The sequence below is a fragment of the Ciconia boyciana genome, chromosome 1 (genome assembly GCF_034638445.1).
Source record: "Ciconia boyciana chromosome 1, ASM3463844v1, whole genome shotgun sequence".
NCBI classification, from domain to species: domain Eukaryota; kingdom Metazoa; phylum Chordata; class Aves; order Ciconiiformes; family Ciconiidae; genus Ciconia; species Ciconia boyciana.
Genome location: NC_132934.1, coordinates 109,340,845 through 109,357,475, shown reverse-complemented (window position 1 = coordinate 109,357,475; position 16,631 = coordinate 109,340,845). Strand labels below are relative to the sequence as shown.

The 16,631-nt window shown below is 38.5% G+C and overlaps 1 protein-coding gene across 5 annotated transcripts in view; it reads left to right on the top strand.

The window, feature by feature from the left end:
• SAMSN1 (SAM domain, SH3 domain and nuclear localization signals 1) overlaps positions 1-15,056 on the top strand; it is a 161,806-nt gene extending 146,750 nt beyond the window's left edge. For all 5 annotated transcript variants that reach the window (XM_072851789.1, XM_072851779.1, XM_072851798.1 and 2 more), the window contains 4 exons: positions 319-470; positions 2,805-3,011; positions 4,043-4,193; positions 13,831-15,056. In XM_072851789.1, coding sequence (XP_072707890.1) covers positions 319-470; positions 2,805-3,011; positions 4,043-4,193; positions 13,831-14,036 — 716 coding nt within the window. In that variant the 3' untranslated portion in view covers positions 14,037-15,056. The remainder of the gene's footprint in view (positions 1-318; positions 471-2,804; positions 3,012-4,042; positions 4,194-13,830) is intronic.
• The last annotated feature ends 1,575 nt before the right edge of the window (positions 15,057-16,631 follow it).

The following is a 16,631-nucleotide window of genomic DNA, read 5'->3' as shown; positions in this document are numbered from 1 at the left end:
TTAGAGTACATTTTATTAATCTGCAGAGGTAATATTTCAAAAAGTCTGTAAGTAAAATGTATAGTCTATTAGTATCATCACCAGAAAAAGATTATTGTAGGGAAGGTGTTAATGAAAGATCTCCTACCTATTTTCTTCGGTCTCTTGTCGTATGCTTTTTATTGAATGTATTTTTTCCTGGAATATGTCAAAACCACATAGAGTACACTCTTTCTTTAATTCTGTGCTTTTGAACACTTTCCTCTCAGCTGCTGTGCAGAATTGCATGTCTGCCATTCTTTTTGGTGCAGGAGATCTCTCAACTTGACTCTTTTTAAGGTGGGGTGACCAGCTGCTCAGATGGAACGAGCAACAGGGACAGCCTCCGGTTTGATGACGAGGTCCCTTACAGTGGGCCCTTCTGCGGTCGAGCCAAAGTTCACACAGACTTCACACCAAGTCCTTATGACACCGACTCTCTGAAAATCAAGGTAAGACAACCACTAGGATTTCTTCTTTTCCAGTAAGAATGCCAGGGGAGCATTTTTTACATGTGAAGAATATGTTTACTAATGCATTTTTAACTGTTAAGCATGTGTAACACTCTAAAAGCAAGACCAATCTGGTTTTGCAATGCTTCTATAAGGATTTAGTTCAGACAATGCTGCAAAGCCAACTGCTGCTAAAGGCTTTTTAAGGTGTAGACTCCAGGTAGGTACCCCATCATGGTATCTACCTGGATACCACAGCTTTCCTCAGAGTAAAATACATGCTGCTTCCCACATACTAGGTCTGGAGTAAGAAAAACTTGAGTCTCATGGGATGTGAAGTTGCCTCCCCAGCTTTTTCAGTCACAACTAGGATATATCAAAAGCTCAGTGGCACTCATTGTCTTTAATGAAAACAGTTCACCTTTCCAGTAAGCTTTTCTTTAAGCATACCTTTGAACTATGAATTTTCTCTGGCCCTGACAACATGGCAGGGGTGTCCAGCCTGTGTGAGTGAGAAAAAGGAGCTCCAGACATGGGCCCAGTTGAACATTACTAAAAAAGCCCAGCCCTTTTCTTCTTCCATGCAGATACATTCACTATCATCATCCTTCAGACTACTCATGTCTGTAATCTGGAATTCTTTCTTTTCCCTCTTTGTAAACACCTTCATATCCAGATTATATTCACACTTCAGCATCTTTTCTTCTTCTTCACAGCTTCTTCTTTTTGGCAAATCCTTATCTGTATCTCTCTGCAGTCTCCCTCTCCTCCTCTCTGGCCTACATTACAGCCATTGCTCTGCCAGTACTTGCAGTCTTCACCACTTGCCCTCCACTTCCACCCACACCTAGGGCATTTCTTTCAAAACAGTGTAACTGGTCACGAAACGGTCACGGCAAATGTCTGCTGGCTCACATAGGTTCCTTTTTCAGTCACTGGGGTGGTGTATTTTAGAATTATAAACTCATACTTAGGGTTGAAATCCCCTAAATTTATCTTACAAAATTTCAGTACCATGAATCTAAATTCAAAGTGCGTCTGCAGCTTGGCTTAGAGCCACTGCCTAATCCTGATCTGCATCCACGTCTGAAGTTCCCGAGCCTCCATGAGTGTGTAGAATAATATGTGTGCTTATAGAGCTTTAAACAAATGTTTGTTTAGTTTCCATTTCAAACGTGCTCATAGCTGTGAGCTCCATTTTCTAACAAAACCAGGTCACTGGAACACAGTCAATTTCACACTTGGGTTTGTACCAAAACCAGGGTGACCGCTTTACTTGCAGTTTCTTGACCAGACCAGAAAAGATTTGAATGTCTTGGAGCTGTTAACAGATATTTTAACAAACTGAGTTTGATTTTTAACTTTCTAACAGAATGCCAAATGAAGTGCATACGTGGGGATTTGTTGGAGAACTCTTTAAAGTCTTTCAACATTTTTGTAAGTTCTGTGGTACCTGCCCAGAAGAGAGGACTCAATTCTGAGGTCATGGGAGCAAGTTGTGTAGGGGGCATGACTTGCAAGGGACATTTTTTACTACGAGAATTACTCAGAGTGAGTGTTTTGCTGAGCTGAGATCTTGGTTCCCACAGCGTGGCTGTGAACACCTTTACCAAAAAGCCCTCTTGAAGTAGCTGTGTTGTCACCCTTTTTTGCACTCACATTTGTGAGTGAATGCACAAGTGTGGAGAGCTGAAGCCTTTAGATCTGTCTGCTAAGGCCGCCTTCCACTATTTTCTCAGGCAATTGTGTTAATAATAGCGGGAAAAATTGTCAGTCCTTTGGGAAGGACAGACAGGAAGATATTAAGGGAGTTAAATGTTCTTTATTGCCTTTGAGAAATGTAGCCACTGTTTTTTACTGTAAAATGGGTAAAAGTCCACCTTTCACATAGGTCAGCAATCAGTCTTCGAAGACCCTTGAGATGCTGGATAAGAAGATTATTGTGTAAATGGTTGGGCACATATTTGGAAAATAACCTCACAGTGTTCCCTTGCTTTTTGCCAAAGCTATGCCCACTATCCATGGCAAAAGCTGATTGCTGATGCAACCCTATCCCTTTTCAGGGACCAAGTGGAGCACAAAAATGGTGAGAAGGGCTGCTTATGCTCACCTTCCTTCGCAAAGGTTTGGAGACAAGGATTAACTCCATTTTCTGTAATTATTTTGCTGGGATTTTATAAAAGCAAAGGAGCTAAATCTAGGTAATTTTGAAAAGTTACTCCTCACTGACTAGTTAAGATTCTGTGCTGTCTGTGCTGGATTTGGTCCATAGAGGAAATGCTACATATTACAAACCACATGTGTAAGCAGTGCTGTGCTTTTTTATTGTTCTAGAAAGGAGACATTATAGATATCATCTGTAAAACCCCCATGGGCATATGGACAGGCATGCTGAACAACAAAGTAGGAAACTTCAAGTTCATTTACGTTGATATTATCTTGGAAGAGGAAGCTGCACCCAAAAAGATAAAGCCACACAGAGGAAGCAAAAGGACCAAGCCTAAAACGCTGCAAGAGCTCCTGAATTGTGTCCACCTGCAGGTAAGCCAACGTGTTTCCCAGCTGTATTTGAAATGTTTCGTTTCTGTGCGCTCAGGTTTGGATGTCATCTACAGGCAGAAGTAGAAAGGCAGGTTTCAGCAGTTTTGATGTCAGCAAAGCAAAGCACCTTCGTGTCTGTCTTTTATCTGATGTGAGTGGTTTACAGAACTGCATTTTACCACATCATTTGGTTAGGCTAAGAGACTCCACGTAAAGAGGTGTGGTGGTGACTTGTCAGGTCACCGTAACCTGACTACAGTTGTGTGCCTAAGTGTAGGACATGTGTGACTGTGAGCACCTCAGGGACAGGACTGCAGTCTGACTCCAGTGCCAACGTTTAGAATCTGGGTTTCTAATTCCCTGTGATCTTTAGGGAGCAATACTCTTTTTGCACTATGCTCACGTTGCTCCTCTCTCCCTCTCTGCAACCCTAGTTCTTGACTGAGTGTCAAAGCATAATTAGGTCATGATTTACAGGTAACATTTTTAATAACAGTCATTGCTTTGGTGCTGATGCAAACACTCCTTTCCCTGGAGTATGCACAGAGTTTCATACTGCGTTGACACACAGCTCAAGGGGGACCATGTGTGACACAGTACAGCTGAGGGCTCCCTCAGCTTCTCACCCTTGCTTATATCGAAGGGCTCTTTCTGTGCAAAGGCAGAGACCACTCTACCTCAGAGGCCCTCCTGGACCCAGCATGGGAGGCACTCGTGGGGTGACCCACAAAAGTACAGATGCTTGGCAGATTAAATCATTTCTGGCAGAGCTCTGTCCTGGTCCAATTTGCTGCTGGACTCTGTTAGACAACTCAGGCACAGATGCTGGGATGGCCAGGAGGATCCCCAGGCATCTCCGCCTCTGTCATCTCTTGCTCTCCAGCTCTGGTTTTATGCCAAAGGCAGGTCAATCAGACTGGACAATGGAGCCTATTTCAACCTAACAAAAAGGTAAAAGAGAAATTGTGCCTATTCCTCTACTAAACATAGTCCTTGTTTACATGAGAGGATTTGCTTGTTTCTTTTTGTAGGAATATGCCTCAACCCTCTTGCTAAATGGCTATGAAAATCTAGAGGACTTAAAGGATCTACAGGAGAGCCACCTGATCGAATTAAATATTTCAAACCCAGAAGACAGGGCAAGATTGTTATCAGCAATTGAAAATCTACAGGACTATGACAGTAAGTGTTTAAGCTTTGTTAAGAGTCGTGCAAGTTTTAACTGAAGAAACACATTTAAAGAAATAGTGATTCTCACACTGATCTGTTAAATGATTTTTCTTTTAAATATGAAACATGCAGTCAGATGGTTTTCTTATTTGTTCAGATAGCAAACCGTACATCTCTTCTAGATATGTATATGATTACTATGCTTGTAACACATGAATTATTTAAAATTTCTTATTTATAGGTCCTACACTAGAGATTGGTAGCAACTATTGCTTAAGAACAACCCTATTTATGGTTGGGGACCCAACCCCCACAGAGGTTAAGTGACTTCCTAAAAGTCACAAGGTCTGTGCAGGAGCAGAAAATACAACCTCCCAAACTCTGTGATAGTATCTTAACCAAAATAGAGCTTATTTCAAATAACTACAGTAAAGAATTTTCTTTAAATTTTTTTGAACAACATTCTGCAGAATAATACAGTTTTTCCTTCCTTCACTTCATCCCACACTTAAATACTTATCCAAATCAGTTTCTTTTGTAGGAAGGTTTTGTAAAAAAAATAAATATATACTAATAGCTGCTTTGCATTCTTTTCTCAAAATGAATCTGACTCAAGTTTCCAGTGAGCTTCCGAAACCTGATCATATGGTGTGTGTATATGTATCGGTATTGATCACCATTATGTTTTCTTCATTTGTTCCTTTCACTGGGAGTGGAAAAGCTAGGATACAGAACAGAAAATACTGTTCTCATGATATTTTAATGATATTCCCAGCCTGACTTCTAATTTTAAATAATTTATGTCAAATTCCTAGAGACTACAGCTAAGCATCTACTTAATTAGACACTCAGCCAAAACAGATGTTTTCCTCTTCATTAATATGTGTGCATACTCACCCCTATGCTGAGCAGTCATTTCATCAAATGTGCACTCGCAATTGAGAAGCATCTGAAAGAAAGAAAAGGAGACCTGGAAAAGCAATGTCTTCCTGGGATATTTTAATATCCGTTCTTGTCAGGTGTCCGCTTTTTATCTCCTCAGTAGGTAGACAGCTTTCCAATTCTTGCTCCAGCACATGTACATATGTATGCACGTACATATATACCCTATGTGCTTCAGTACATAAATCTCTCTGGGTTTCTAAGCATGTCTTTGGCTACCTCATCCATTCAGCTTTCCCTGCAGATGTTCTCTAATCTCCCTCTTTGTGTCTCTGCTGACCTTGTTTTTTATGGCACATTTGGGCTTTTTCGGGACCCCATTTGTACATGCAGTCTTTCCTGTTCTCAGTTAGCTTCCAGGGAAAGGTAAGGTTCTTGCAAACATGTTGGAGAGGCATTAAGAGGGTTTTCTTTGCCCACCAGGTTCAGTAGTTCTTTCTGGTCTATAGCTTTGTGAGATGAAAAGGACTAGAAAAGGCTAGAAAAGGACTCTTGAAGGGCTGTCTATGTAGAAGTAGTCATTGAAAGAGTAAATCCAGGAAAAAAAAGGGTTACATTTTCCAAGAATTGTATTGCAGGGATCTAGCTGTAAATCATCTGAAAATAGGTTTATTTCCCTAGTTTGCCCTTAAACCGAGTATACATATGTTTGTGTATACTTCTTGGTAACTAGCTTTGCTGCACTTTCTGCACCTTTTATTGTGTATGTTTTTCTGTATCAATATTTAACACCAAAAAAAATAATGAAAACTACTAGAGTGTAATTTTGCAGCTTTGCATCAGTGTGAAAGACAAAACCATAATATGATGGTTTTTAACAGACCACATGAGTGTCAAACTGTTTTGGAGTAATGAGGATATGGTTTGCTATTTATATTTCTTGTGTAACAAAAAGCATAGCAAGCAGCCTTAGACACCTAACCTTTTTAGAAGATGATGCCAAGTTTTTCTTTTTCTGAAGGTGTCTTAACACCTTCAATATTCTACATACACCTGTGCATAACCAAACCTAACAAGGTCCTTACATGTGCCACACACTGGAAATTAATAAATTTACCTTAATTATCCAAATAGGGTTCTTCCGAATTGGCAGCATGGATTAAGTCAATTCTCCAGGCAAAACAGTCTCACTGATGTTATCTGTATGGTAGTCTAATAGTTTAAATTCTTGTAATGGTTCTGGAAATAATAACATTACATCTTATAAAGTGGCCCATGCTTCAAAATCAGTGATGACACTGTAGTCTTAGATCAAGAGACAAAATGAATATTTGCTTCACATCCACTTTAGATAGGTATAGCCAATCTTTCTAGTATTCAAATTCAATAAAATAATTAGTCTTAGATCAAGAGACGAAATGAATATTTGCTTCACATCCACTTTAGATAGGTATAGCCAATCTTTCTAGTATTCAAATTCAATAAAATAAGATTCCCAGAATTTATGAATACTCACAGGGACCAGAACCAAGACATCTTTATATACTATGCCAGCTATAAGCATTCATTTAAGTCTAGTTGAGTTTCATAAGACTCATGTATATTTTAAGGTAAGCCACGCATAAATACTCTCCTGGTTTGGGATACTATCTTGAATTAGGACTGAACCAAATCCTTGCCTTGTCTGGTTGCCAAAGGTTCCTAGCATTTGTCACGTGACTGGTAGGGACAGAACAGAATTTAACAACCTGCTCTAAAAAGGAAGAAAGACTAAAACTGATAGAAGCTATCTGTTGAGTCACCATCCCTGGAAGTATTTAAAAGAGGTTTGGATGAGGTGCTTAGGGACATGGTGTAGTGGTGGCCTTGGTAGTGTTAGGTTTACGGTTGGACTCAATGATCTTAAAGGTTTTTTCCAACCTATACAATTCTGTGATTTTATGATTCTGTTAAGTTGTTATAATGGAAGACAGGGAGTCAAGATGATCTTGGGGATAAGCTCAGCATGAGTCTGACTTTGTCCAAATCATCTGACCTCTCTGTCCTTCTGTCAATCCGATTGGAAAATTGGGTTGAAAGAGCTGGGTGCTACTGTGAAAGTGAATTCTTCATCTGAACTGAACTTTCCTAGGTCAATATTTTTTTTTTCCTAAATGGGCATGACTCAGTCCAGCATAAATGATTTTTTAATTAAAATTGATTTTCTGCATTGCTTAGAAGTGAGCAGCATAATTAACCACAGCTACAAGGTAATCTGTTTACTGGCCAAGAGTATTCTAGATTTAAGTTCAGCACTTTTCCAGGTAAATGTTCACTCTTTTTATAAGCTTTGTGAAAAAATATACTAAGGCCATAGACCATATTTGCTGTTCTAAGCTGCATGAGCCAGCACAGGCAGGAAGCAGGAACAACCACAAAACCACAGATGAAATGCAAAGAGTAAATTTGTTTTCATTACCTCGCCAACCAGGGGATCCTTGAAGCAGCACCTGGGCAGAGGCACACACACAGGCACCATGGAGCTCAGTCCATGCTAGAGAATCACCAAACCTGCTGTTTTCACCTGTATTTCAGGGATTCACACAGGCGTAATTTACCACTGTGCTTTGATCTTTCCCACAGCAGGGCAGGAATCTCAAGCATATTCAATAGGGTGCCTCTAAGTCTATCACAGGCCTATGTTATCTAAACACAGATGTTCTACTTGTCCAACACACAAGGCCAAACAACAATTAGTATGATAGATGTGTTTTTCGACACCCCAGCTGCAAGTCACTTGAGCGTGTTTACAGTCGTCCTCGCCAATCTTCCATTATTTTCCCACATAAGCCCATCTTTCTCACAGAGCTTGGAAGACCTCCATGTCTTTGCATTACATTTATGCTTCCATGAAGCATGTGTTAGACTAATGGATGGAGTCTCAGGTATGGTCCAGAGTTGAAATGCAAGGGTTTCTGAGTTTTTGTGACACTGCTATTATTCAGAACAGCCAAGCGTGATGGAACATAGCCTCATTTTACTAGATTCTACTATAAATGTAGTAAAACAAGATTTAATACTTCTTTAAGGTGATACCTGATATTGTGAAATGTCCAGATTTTTTTACAGGGCTTTTAATTTCTTTTTCTTTCCTTGGCTTTTTCTTGACATTCGTTGTCTGTTATACTAAGTGATTTATTCATGCCACATACTTGTGACTATATAATTCATGTTGCAGAATAAACAGTTACTGAGTTTTCCAACCAAAAGACCTGCAGCAATAGTTCTCACATTATACGCTTCTTAAAGCCATCCAAAATGTAGGATTTCTGGCAGTGAGAATTTTTTCATCTTACATTTGATTTAGACCTGAATGAATTTGAAATGAAAAACTTTACCCATCTTATACCAGGAATTAAAAAGTAAGTTTTATTTAGCAAATGCTACCACATGGTGTTTTTTAAGTAGATTTTTCTTCCTGGTACTGCACAGTCTGCTTTCTACCTTTCCTAGGACTCCACGCCCAAATTCACCATCTTCAAGTACTTCACGTAGCAAGGCTATCCTAGAACTGCAAGGTCTTGTAAGCTCCTCACGACCTTGCCCCCCTCCCAGATCTCTTTTTAGATTTTCTATAAGTTGATCAGATATTTGGGACAAAATGATTGGTTTCCATGAATTCATGGCTGGGGAGGAAAAAAAAGCTCTTTTTCATGAAGTATTTCTTAATAGCTTTCCATTCTTCTCCCAGATGGCTTCTAGACAGGAGATGGATGTCTGTGCTTTTGTAGGATGCTATTTTTAAAGTGAAGCAGTTGCTGGATGGTTAATGAATAAAGTAATAAAAGAAGTTTGGAACTTTTTTCTTGACTGCTTACCAGAACACACGTTTTTGTGTGCGCAAAATAGCCTTGATTCTCTTCTCACTTAGATGATGTAAGTCAAGAGGTTCATTCCCGAAGTCTAGTGGGTTGCATTACTCTAAAGCTATTCCGAGTTAAAGAATTAGACTTCATTCAATATATGCATATAGTTCTTTTTATAGAATAAAAAGGTGCATATGTGCAATTTGGGGATAATATTTTACAGTTATCTCCCCAAATCCACTTCCTTAGCTTACTTTTCATATTTAAGTGCCAGATCATACTCTAAATCCCACTGCCAGTACCAGATAAGGTTTGTTCCTTATTTATTGTACTTGGACAGCAAGATAGTAGATAGCTGAGGACACGACTTTCAGTTCTCACGACTTTCAGTTCCCTTACATGAGGACCTAGCATCAAGAGCACCATATTACACTGGGCAAGTCCCTTTAAGTATGTGGGATTACACAATATCATGTCAAGGTCAAACAGTGCTCAAAGACAATCTCCCCTTCTGTACTGTGATACAACTCATTGACCTGGACATAATATTTCCAGATTTCCCAAGGAAGCTCATCCTTGCATGAGTATTAGTATTTTTCACCTTTTTTTCAGGCACATCTGTTTGCTTCCAGGTTTTAGAGAAAAAAAGAAGTTTCTCATTTCTGTTTTCACCATAGACTCTCCTCTCACATCAGTTCAGTAACCCTCCCAGAAAAGCTATGCCACTGACTTCAGTGAGGGCAATTTTTTAAGTTCTGTGTCTGTATATATCCACAAAAGGCTTATTCCTTTGAGTCCCCAAAGTATTGCATGTGTGTACAGAACCACTTCAGATTTTTCTGCTTCTTTTTCAGGAAGTTTCATCATTTACTGCTTCAAAATGATCCTTTCTGAGTTTGATACGTTGTGAGTTTTCACTTCATTTTAATACTTAGGTGGTCTAACTAGTACAGGCACTACAGGCTGATACATGGCCTTCATACGTACCTAGGAGGTCTAACATCAGCCTTGAAGACACATTTTGTTCTATTTAGTTATTGTACGGTGCTGCTCAGTACGTCACCGCTGCACCTTCCAGGAAGGCACGCAAGTGACTCAGCCTAAAGCCTCATGCTCCTAGCCCAGTTCTCCTTCTGGGCAATTCTCATGAAGGCAAACTCTCAGAGGGCACACTCATGAAGTATGGCTTGCTGCTGGGTGACCTTCTTTTTTTCCAAGACAAAATCCAAGCCTCCTGCTACTCATCTGGTTTAAACCAGCATAACTGCGCAGGGGTCAGTGTGACCTCTGTACATTCTTGAGCTGAATTGCCTTAAACCTAAGCTTAAAGTGCTTTCCTAATCAGGACTTTAAACTCATTAAAAAAGGGAAAAAAGCTGGTGGAAAAAAAAGAAGAGATCTATTCCTGCATGTGTCATGCACATCTATGTTACTGAATAACAAATATTCATTTCAAAGATCTAAATAGCGAGGAAGATAAGTATGCATCACACATCTATTACCAAGGTTAAAGGCCTCACATTTTTTTCAGAAGTCTGAATATAATCCTACCGTCTAAAGTAGTATTAGAATATATGTGTCAAAATGATGCATATCTTGGACTCTTCTGGCCATATCATAGACAACAGTGACTGAAAGCTATTTATCTTATATGAAACTGCTTCACTGTAGAAAAATGATAGGACTTCCATTTGTTGGTAAGATAGTAATTTCTGATGATTCTGCAACATCTAACGGCAGTTTAATTTTATCAATTCCTGTTTCCTGTGCATTGTATCTTTCTTCTGATGTCCAAAAGATTAAGACAGCAAACTTACCTTTACTAATGTGGAACTTGAACATGTACATGTCAGAGGAAGGAATTAAATAGAACTGAATGTAAGAGCCAAAAACTAAAAACAAAAAACCCCACGTAGTTTATTTGCTCATAAAGCAACATCTAAAGTTGTATGCTACATATATTTATAACACTCAGTATCCTGTTCAAGTGGTTTAGTAGTTACTGCATAATATTTAAGGCTGCTTTAAAGAGAGGGGGAGGGGGGGAAGCACCAAAGTTCTTCAACTTTTTCTGCGCAGAATGAAAAATAGAAAATATAATAATATTTTTTACTGCCACAAACACCTGAACACTTTTGTTTTTCATTTTTTCGTGTAAAAAAATCTTCTAGTGTTATGGGAAGAGACAGAAGTTTTACATTTCTGTATGTTTTCTAAATAGAAATTTCTTATTCTCCTAACTGACCTAAATTCAGATTTAAAAAAAAATCGCAGTTCCAGGCTTGTCTGTATCTTTTTCCCTGAAACACACAAGGGAAAGACATTGCTACAAAAGAATTTAGGATCTGTTTCTCACATAAGAACTACTTAGATTATCACAACTAGTTACAGGGCACTAATAGACTGACTGAAAATGCGTTTCCTTTTTAATCCACTACTTGCTTGGTTTTCTTTCCATTGTAAAACAAAGTGGATGGAGGTTCCTCTTTGACCTTGAAAACGTAAACAGGATTAACACTTTTTAGGTCACCGCTTGCCAGGGCAGCAGATGATGCTGGGGAAGCTAATAAAAGTACTAGCAAGCACCATTAGGCTGATGAGGGGATTACAGCGGAGGCCAGGGGAGCCCTGCCCGCAGCCGCGCAGGAGGACTGCACCCAGGCACCCGCTGAGCTCTGTCAGCCCACAGAGACCAAGACCCGGGTCATCCTGGTGCCGGTGGGATGGGTGCGAGGAGCTAATGACACAGTTTAGACAAGGCTTTACTGGGGCATCTGCTGTTATTTGTGCTAAAGTACTTCAGCTGCTACCAGTAGCAGCAGTAATACCTTCACTGGTGTAGTGCCTTTTGTAATTCCTTCCTGACTTAAATCAGAAATCAATTGGACTCTACGTGATCAAATATTTTCCCTGCAAAGAGAGATAACATTTGACATGACAAACTGTGTCCTGTAAAGTGAGAAGGAGATCAAACAGTTACAGATATCAGTTAAATCTGCTGAAAGGTGTACTCTTTCACGCAACTGCAATTAACCATTAATTTATTTGGGAACAAGGTGGGATTTCTATTCCTTGGAAAGTATTTAATCTTTTTTTAAAAAAAATACATCAAGTTACACCTATAACCTCAGGCTTAATGCAAAAATGACTAAGTTGAGACTTTGGATTCTTTTCTTCAAAAATCAGATTCGTTTATTAACTTAATTAGGCAATTGAAAGTTAGAAAATATTAAACAGAATTAATCAGTCCAAACAAATCTACAAGACTTCCATCAAGGCCTAAAAAATGTTTCTCAATATATCAAAATGCTTTGTGAAACAAGTTCATTGAAATCTCACACAATGAAGAAAGGTACTGACTCTCCTGCTGTTCCATTTCAGTATTTCCACAGTGAAACATTTCAATTATTAATTTCTAATTTATTCTTTGTTCTACAATACAAGATTTAAAAAAAAATAAAATTCAAATTTAAAATCTTTCCCATCTTACCAAATCTTATAACTTCCAACAATTCAAACAAACGTCAGCATGAATTTTCCTTGTAGAAATTTTATAATTCTGGGACCTAAACTAGATTTAGATTTTGACGAAGGATAAAATCCTTCATGTATTAGGACTTCCATTCTGCCTGGACTTGAATTGAGACAGCTTAAATTTGACTAAAGATTCAAAGCTAACTATTTAACCATGGAGTAACAAGTCAAGTGAAATATGGGAACTTTCTTTGCAAAAGCAAAAAGGTACTATTTTTCTGAAGGGCTAAAATCTGGGGTAAAACCATCTGTTTCCTGTGAGATATGGTCCTCATACTTTGTTTGGAAAGCAAGCCACAGTTTGAAGTAAAAATACAGTTACAGGAGGGCAATAACAAAAAAAAAAAAAACAAACCAAAACCAAAACCAAAAATAAGAAAGGGAAAGATCTTATATTTTATATCTTGTTTTCTCAAGAAATTTACTGTGAGCAAGCATCATGTATTTCACAGCCAGAAAATATGAACACAAACGTTAACCACAAGATATATTAGATTCATGATATACAGGTATATCCTGTCTGCAAGGCACCAGGTTGTTGAGGTTTTTTTGAGAGGTCTGTCGATACTCTTCGCCGAGTTGCAGATTTCTGAGTTTTAACAGATTAGTCATAGAGCAGCTAAAGAAGGACAAATTATTTGCAAGATAATTTGCTTCTACTTAGTTTTGGAACAGTGTTCAAAAACCATACAGCAGGAGTTAGGCATCTTAGCTTTCTCTGAGGCCTTTGTGTTTTGGAAAATAATCTTTTGGATATCCAGCTAAGCTTAGGAAGTTTCCATCAGCCACCTACTCCCACTGGAAAGTCCAGTGCTTTAGTAAAACCTGACTACCACATCTTTATGCTGAGCACTTCTGAAGACCAGTGCATTATATCTCACTACACAGTGCACAGAGTAGGTAAAATGGCAGGGATTACATTCAAAAGACACAACATCTATAATGCAATGTGTTACAAACAAGGCACAGTACCTGATTAATTGCATGAGCAGGCTCTGGAATACATGAATGTGGGAGGGGAAAAGCTGCCATCTCTACTGTGGGCATGGTGACCACACATGGTGGCTGTTGCACCTGTGGACAGCCTAAAGGACCTCAGTCTAAAGGATGAGGCCAAAGTCTCTGGCGTTCATCTCTGAGCGACATACTGCAGGATCAAAGCCAACCTCAACATCAACATAGATGTTGTTATACTCATGTAATCATATTTGTAGTTCTTTGATGCTGAGGTTTCTGTTTCTGATAGACAAAAGATATTGATCTAGTCATGTGTATACTACCAGCTCTGTTTCTACAGTTCTTCAAGATCAGTCATGTTGCTATCTCAAACTCTTTCCCAGGATACTTATTTTGACAATTTTTTTTCTTTCTTTTTCTGTTCTTTCTAGTTGAACAACAGCAGAAAAGTGAGGGTGGTCAGGAGACACGGAGCTTAAGCCCTCACCACAGCTTTGACAAATCACAGTTAAATGACTGCCCAAGAGATTCTGGCTGTTACATCTCATCAGAAAATTCAGATAATGGTAAAGACGAAGTAGACCCAGAAACCCTGTCTGACATGGTGCAGTCAATAACAATCACTGAGTCAAACTGATTCAGTCCTGCTGATGTTCCGCAGATTTTCAGAAAAGACAATCAGATTTGCTGGTATGATGGCACAGAAGCAGAACACAAAATATTCTCAACACCGAAAATCCACTTCTGTCTGATGTATGATGCTGTAGACTGTTTAATATGTGGACACTTGATAGCTAAATGTTAGCTGATAATAAGAATATCTCATGCTTTTCCTTTCAGTGAATCCACAGACATTTCACTGAAAAAGTTTATACATATGTATTTATAAATATTTGTACAGCAAATGCATTTTCTATAATAATAGAGAATTGTTTTAGGTAGTGCTACATAATCTGGACATGTTAATTTCTGGAACTGTCCAAAATGTAAATATTGTATATATTTTTTAAAAAACCATACAGATCAATCACACTGTCTCTATTTTCAGATATGTTTTGCTGATATTTGTACAGAATGTATTTTCATTGATATATCATCATAATAAAAAGGTGGATACATTCACATCCTACTTTGAAAAGTACCAAGCTAATTCTCATTAATATTAAAGCTGTTTCATACCATTCTTCTCCAAAACGGGCTCTAAAGTAGACTATCGTCTCCTACACTTTATCCTGGAGGTACGAAAGAACTGTAGTGTGAATCTGAATCAAACTCTCTGTGTTCATTATCTTTTAGACAACATATACATCTGAATGGCTTATGCACTGGTAATTTCTTTATTGTTATTTTCACACCTGTTCTCATTCTTCCCAAGCATTATACAGAGAATGCAAGCTTGGAGAAAAAAAAATCAGTATCAATGCTATGCTTTTATGATCATTTTTTGTGAAGCTCTTGCCTTTTGTGTGTGGTGTGAAGTTTGTTAATAGAGTATTTGCTTGTATACAAACCTCAGAAGCTAATATGGTTATTGTGCACTATTGTCTTTCATATGAGATTTTATTGTCATTTTCCAGAATATTGTGCACTGGAATACACATTTTAACTGCCTGTCTTCTTTTAGAGTACTTCCCTCAATAATAAACAGAATCATGTGTTTGAGCCCTTTAAAAACTACTTGATTTTTAACGTGTTCTAAGACTAACACAGTAAATGGCAACTCCACTGAGCATTTTTATCATGCATAATAATCTGTGTATCAAATCAATAGAGAAACTTTTTGCTCACTAATTAGTCACACAATTTTCATAATTTAAGGCATTTTGCATTTACGTTAAAAAGTTTCCACGTATTGCTGACAGCTTAAAAGAAAATCATCTTCAGAAGAGATGAAACATGGGAAGTTCCACCCCAAAAAGAGTACTTCTGAAGAAGCTATAAAAAAATGGAAAGCTTTTCTCCCTTTCTTTTTTTTTTTTCCAATGGGAATGCTTTCTGTAGTTTTCATGACCCCTCAAATGGCTACTGCTGTCAGACTCCTAATACATAGATCTGCTTTGAAGGCTATAGTATAAAAATAGCAATTTCAGAAAATTGATTAACTAGATTTCAAAGATTTTGATTAAATAAACTCTGTTTAGAAAAATAAATAGGAATGGGAGATGCTAAGATTTGTTTCTGGTTTTAACTTACTTTTTACACTGGCAACAATCATCATCATTTAGTAGCAATGACCCCGTATTGCCAGGCATGGTGGGAATGCAGAATCCCTTGACAGGATGAAGTATGTGAGAGCTTGTATCAAGCAGCTATATTTGTTTCTTAATGCCTTTCTAACCAGTAGTGTGTCATGACATGCAGTACTGACTTTACTTAATATGTCTTTAATAACTTCTGAAATAATGTGTTTGGATTGGTTTCTATCACCTCCTCATTTTAGAGAAGGACTAAAGTCAGCTTGAATTCCTCTAAGAGGGGCTTATCTTTTGGCTGTTGCTGCAGAGGCGCTTAGTGTTCAGGTTGCTTCTATCTAGACATCTGTAAAATTGCTGAACCTGTAAAAATATGTTGAGGTGAGTTTAAATATGATTATGACTGTCAAGAAACAGCTAAGTTAGCTGGGTCAAGGACTAACAACCACAGACTGGAGATGTACTGTGATACAAATACTCTGATAAAAGTTTATTTGCATAGGTTTGCAAAGGAAAATAGGCCTCCCTAACTAGTTACAGTGAGACAGGCAAGGCTTTCAACAGAGCAAAATACCCAACAGCTGCAATTATTTTACAGGAATCAAACCCTGCATAACTGGGGCTGATGGCAAGAGGATAAAGGTGTAAGACTAACTCGTTGGTAACTATGGGCATGAGCTGTGGTTCAACCACTCCTGTCTCTAATCAGTAAAGCTTTGTCTAAAGGGCTTCTTGTTTAGAAAAATGTGTCAACTGAAAGCTTGTTTGTGTCAACTGAAAGCCACAGAAGGCAAAGAAGGCAAAGGCAGAGACTGGGAAAATGAAGAACCGCCCACTGTAGGAGAAGATCAGGTTCAAGACCATCTAAGGAACCTGAAGGTGCACAGGTCCATGGGACCTGATGAGATGTATCCACGGGTCCTGAGGAAACTGGCGGATGAAGTTGCTAAGCCACTATCCATCATATTTGAGAAGTCGTGGCAGTCTGGCAAAGTTCCCACTGACTGGAAAAGGGGAAACATAACCCCATTTTTAAAAAG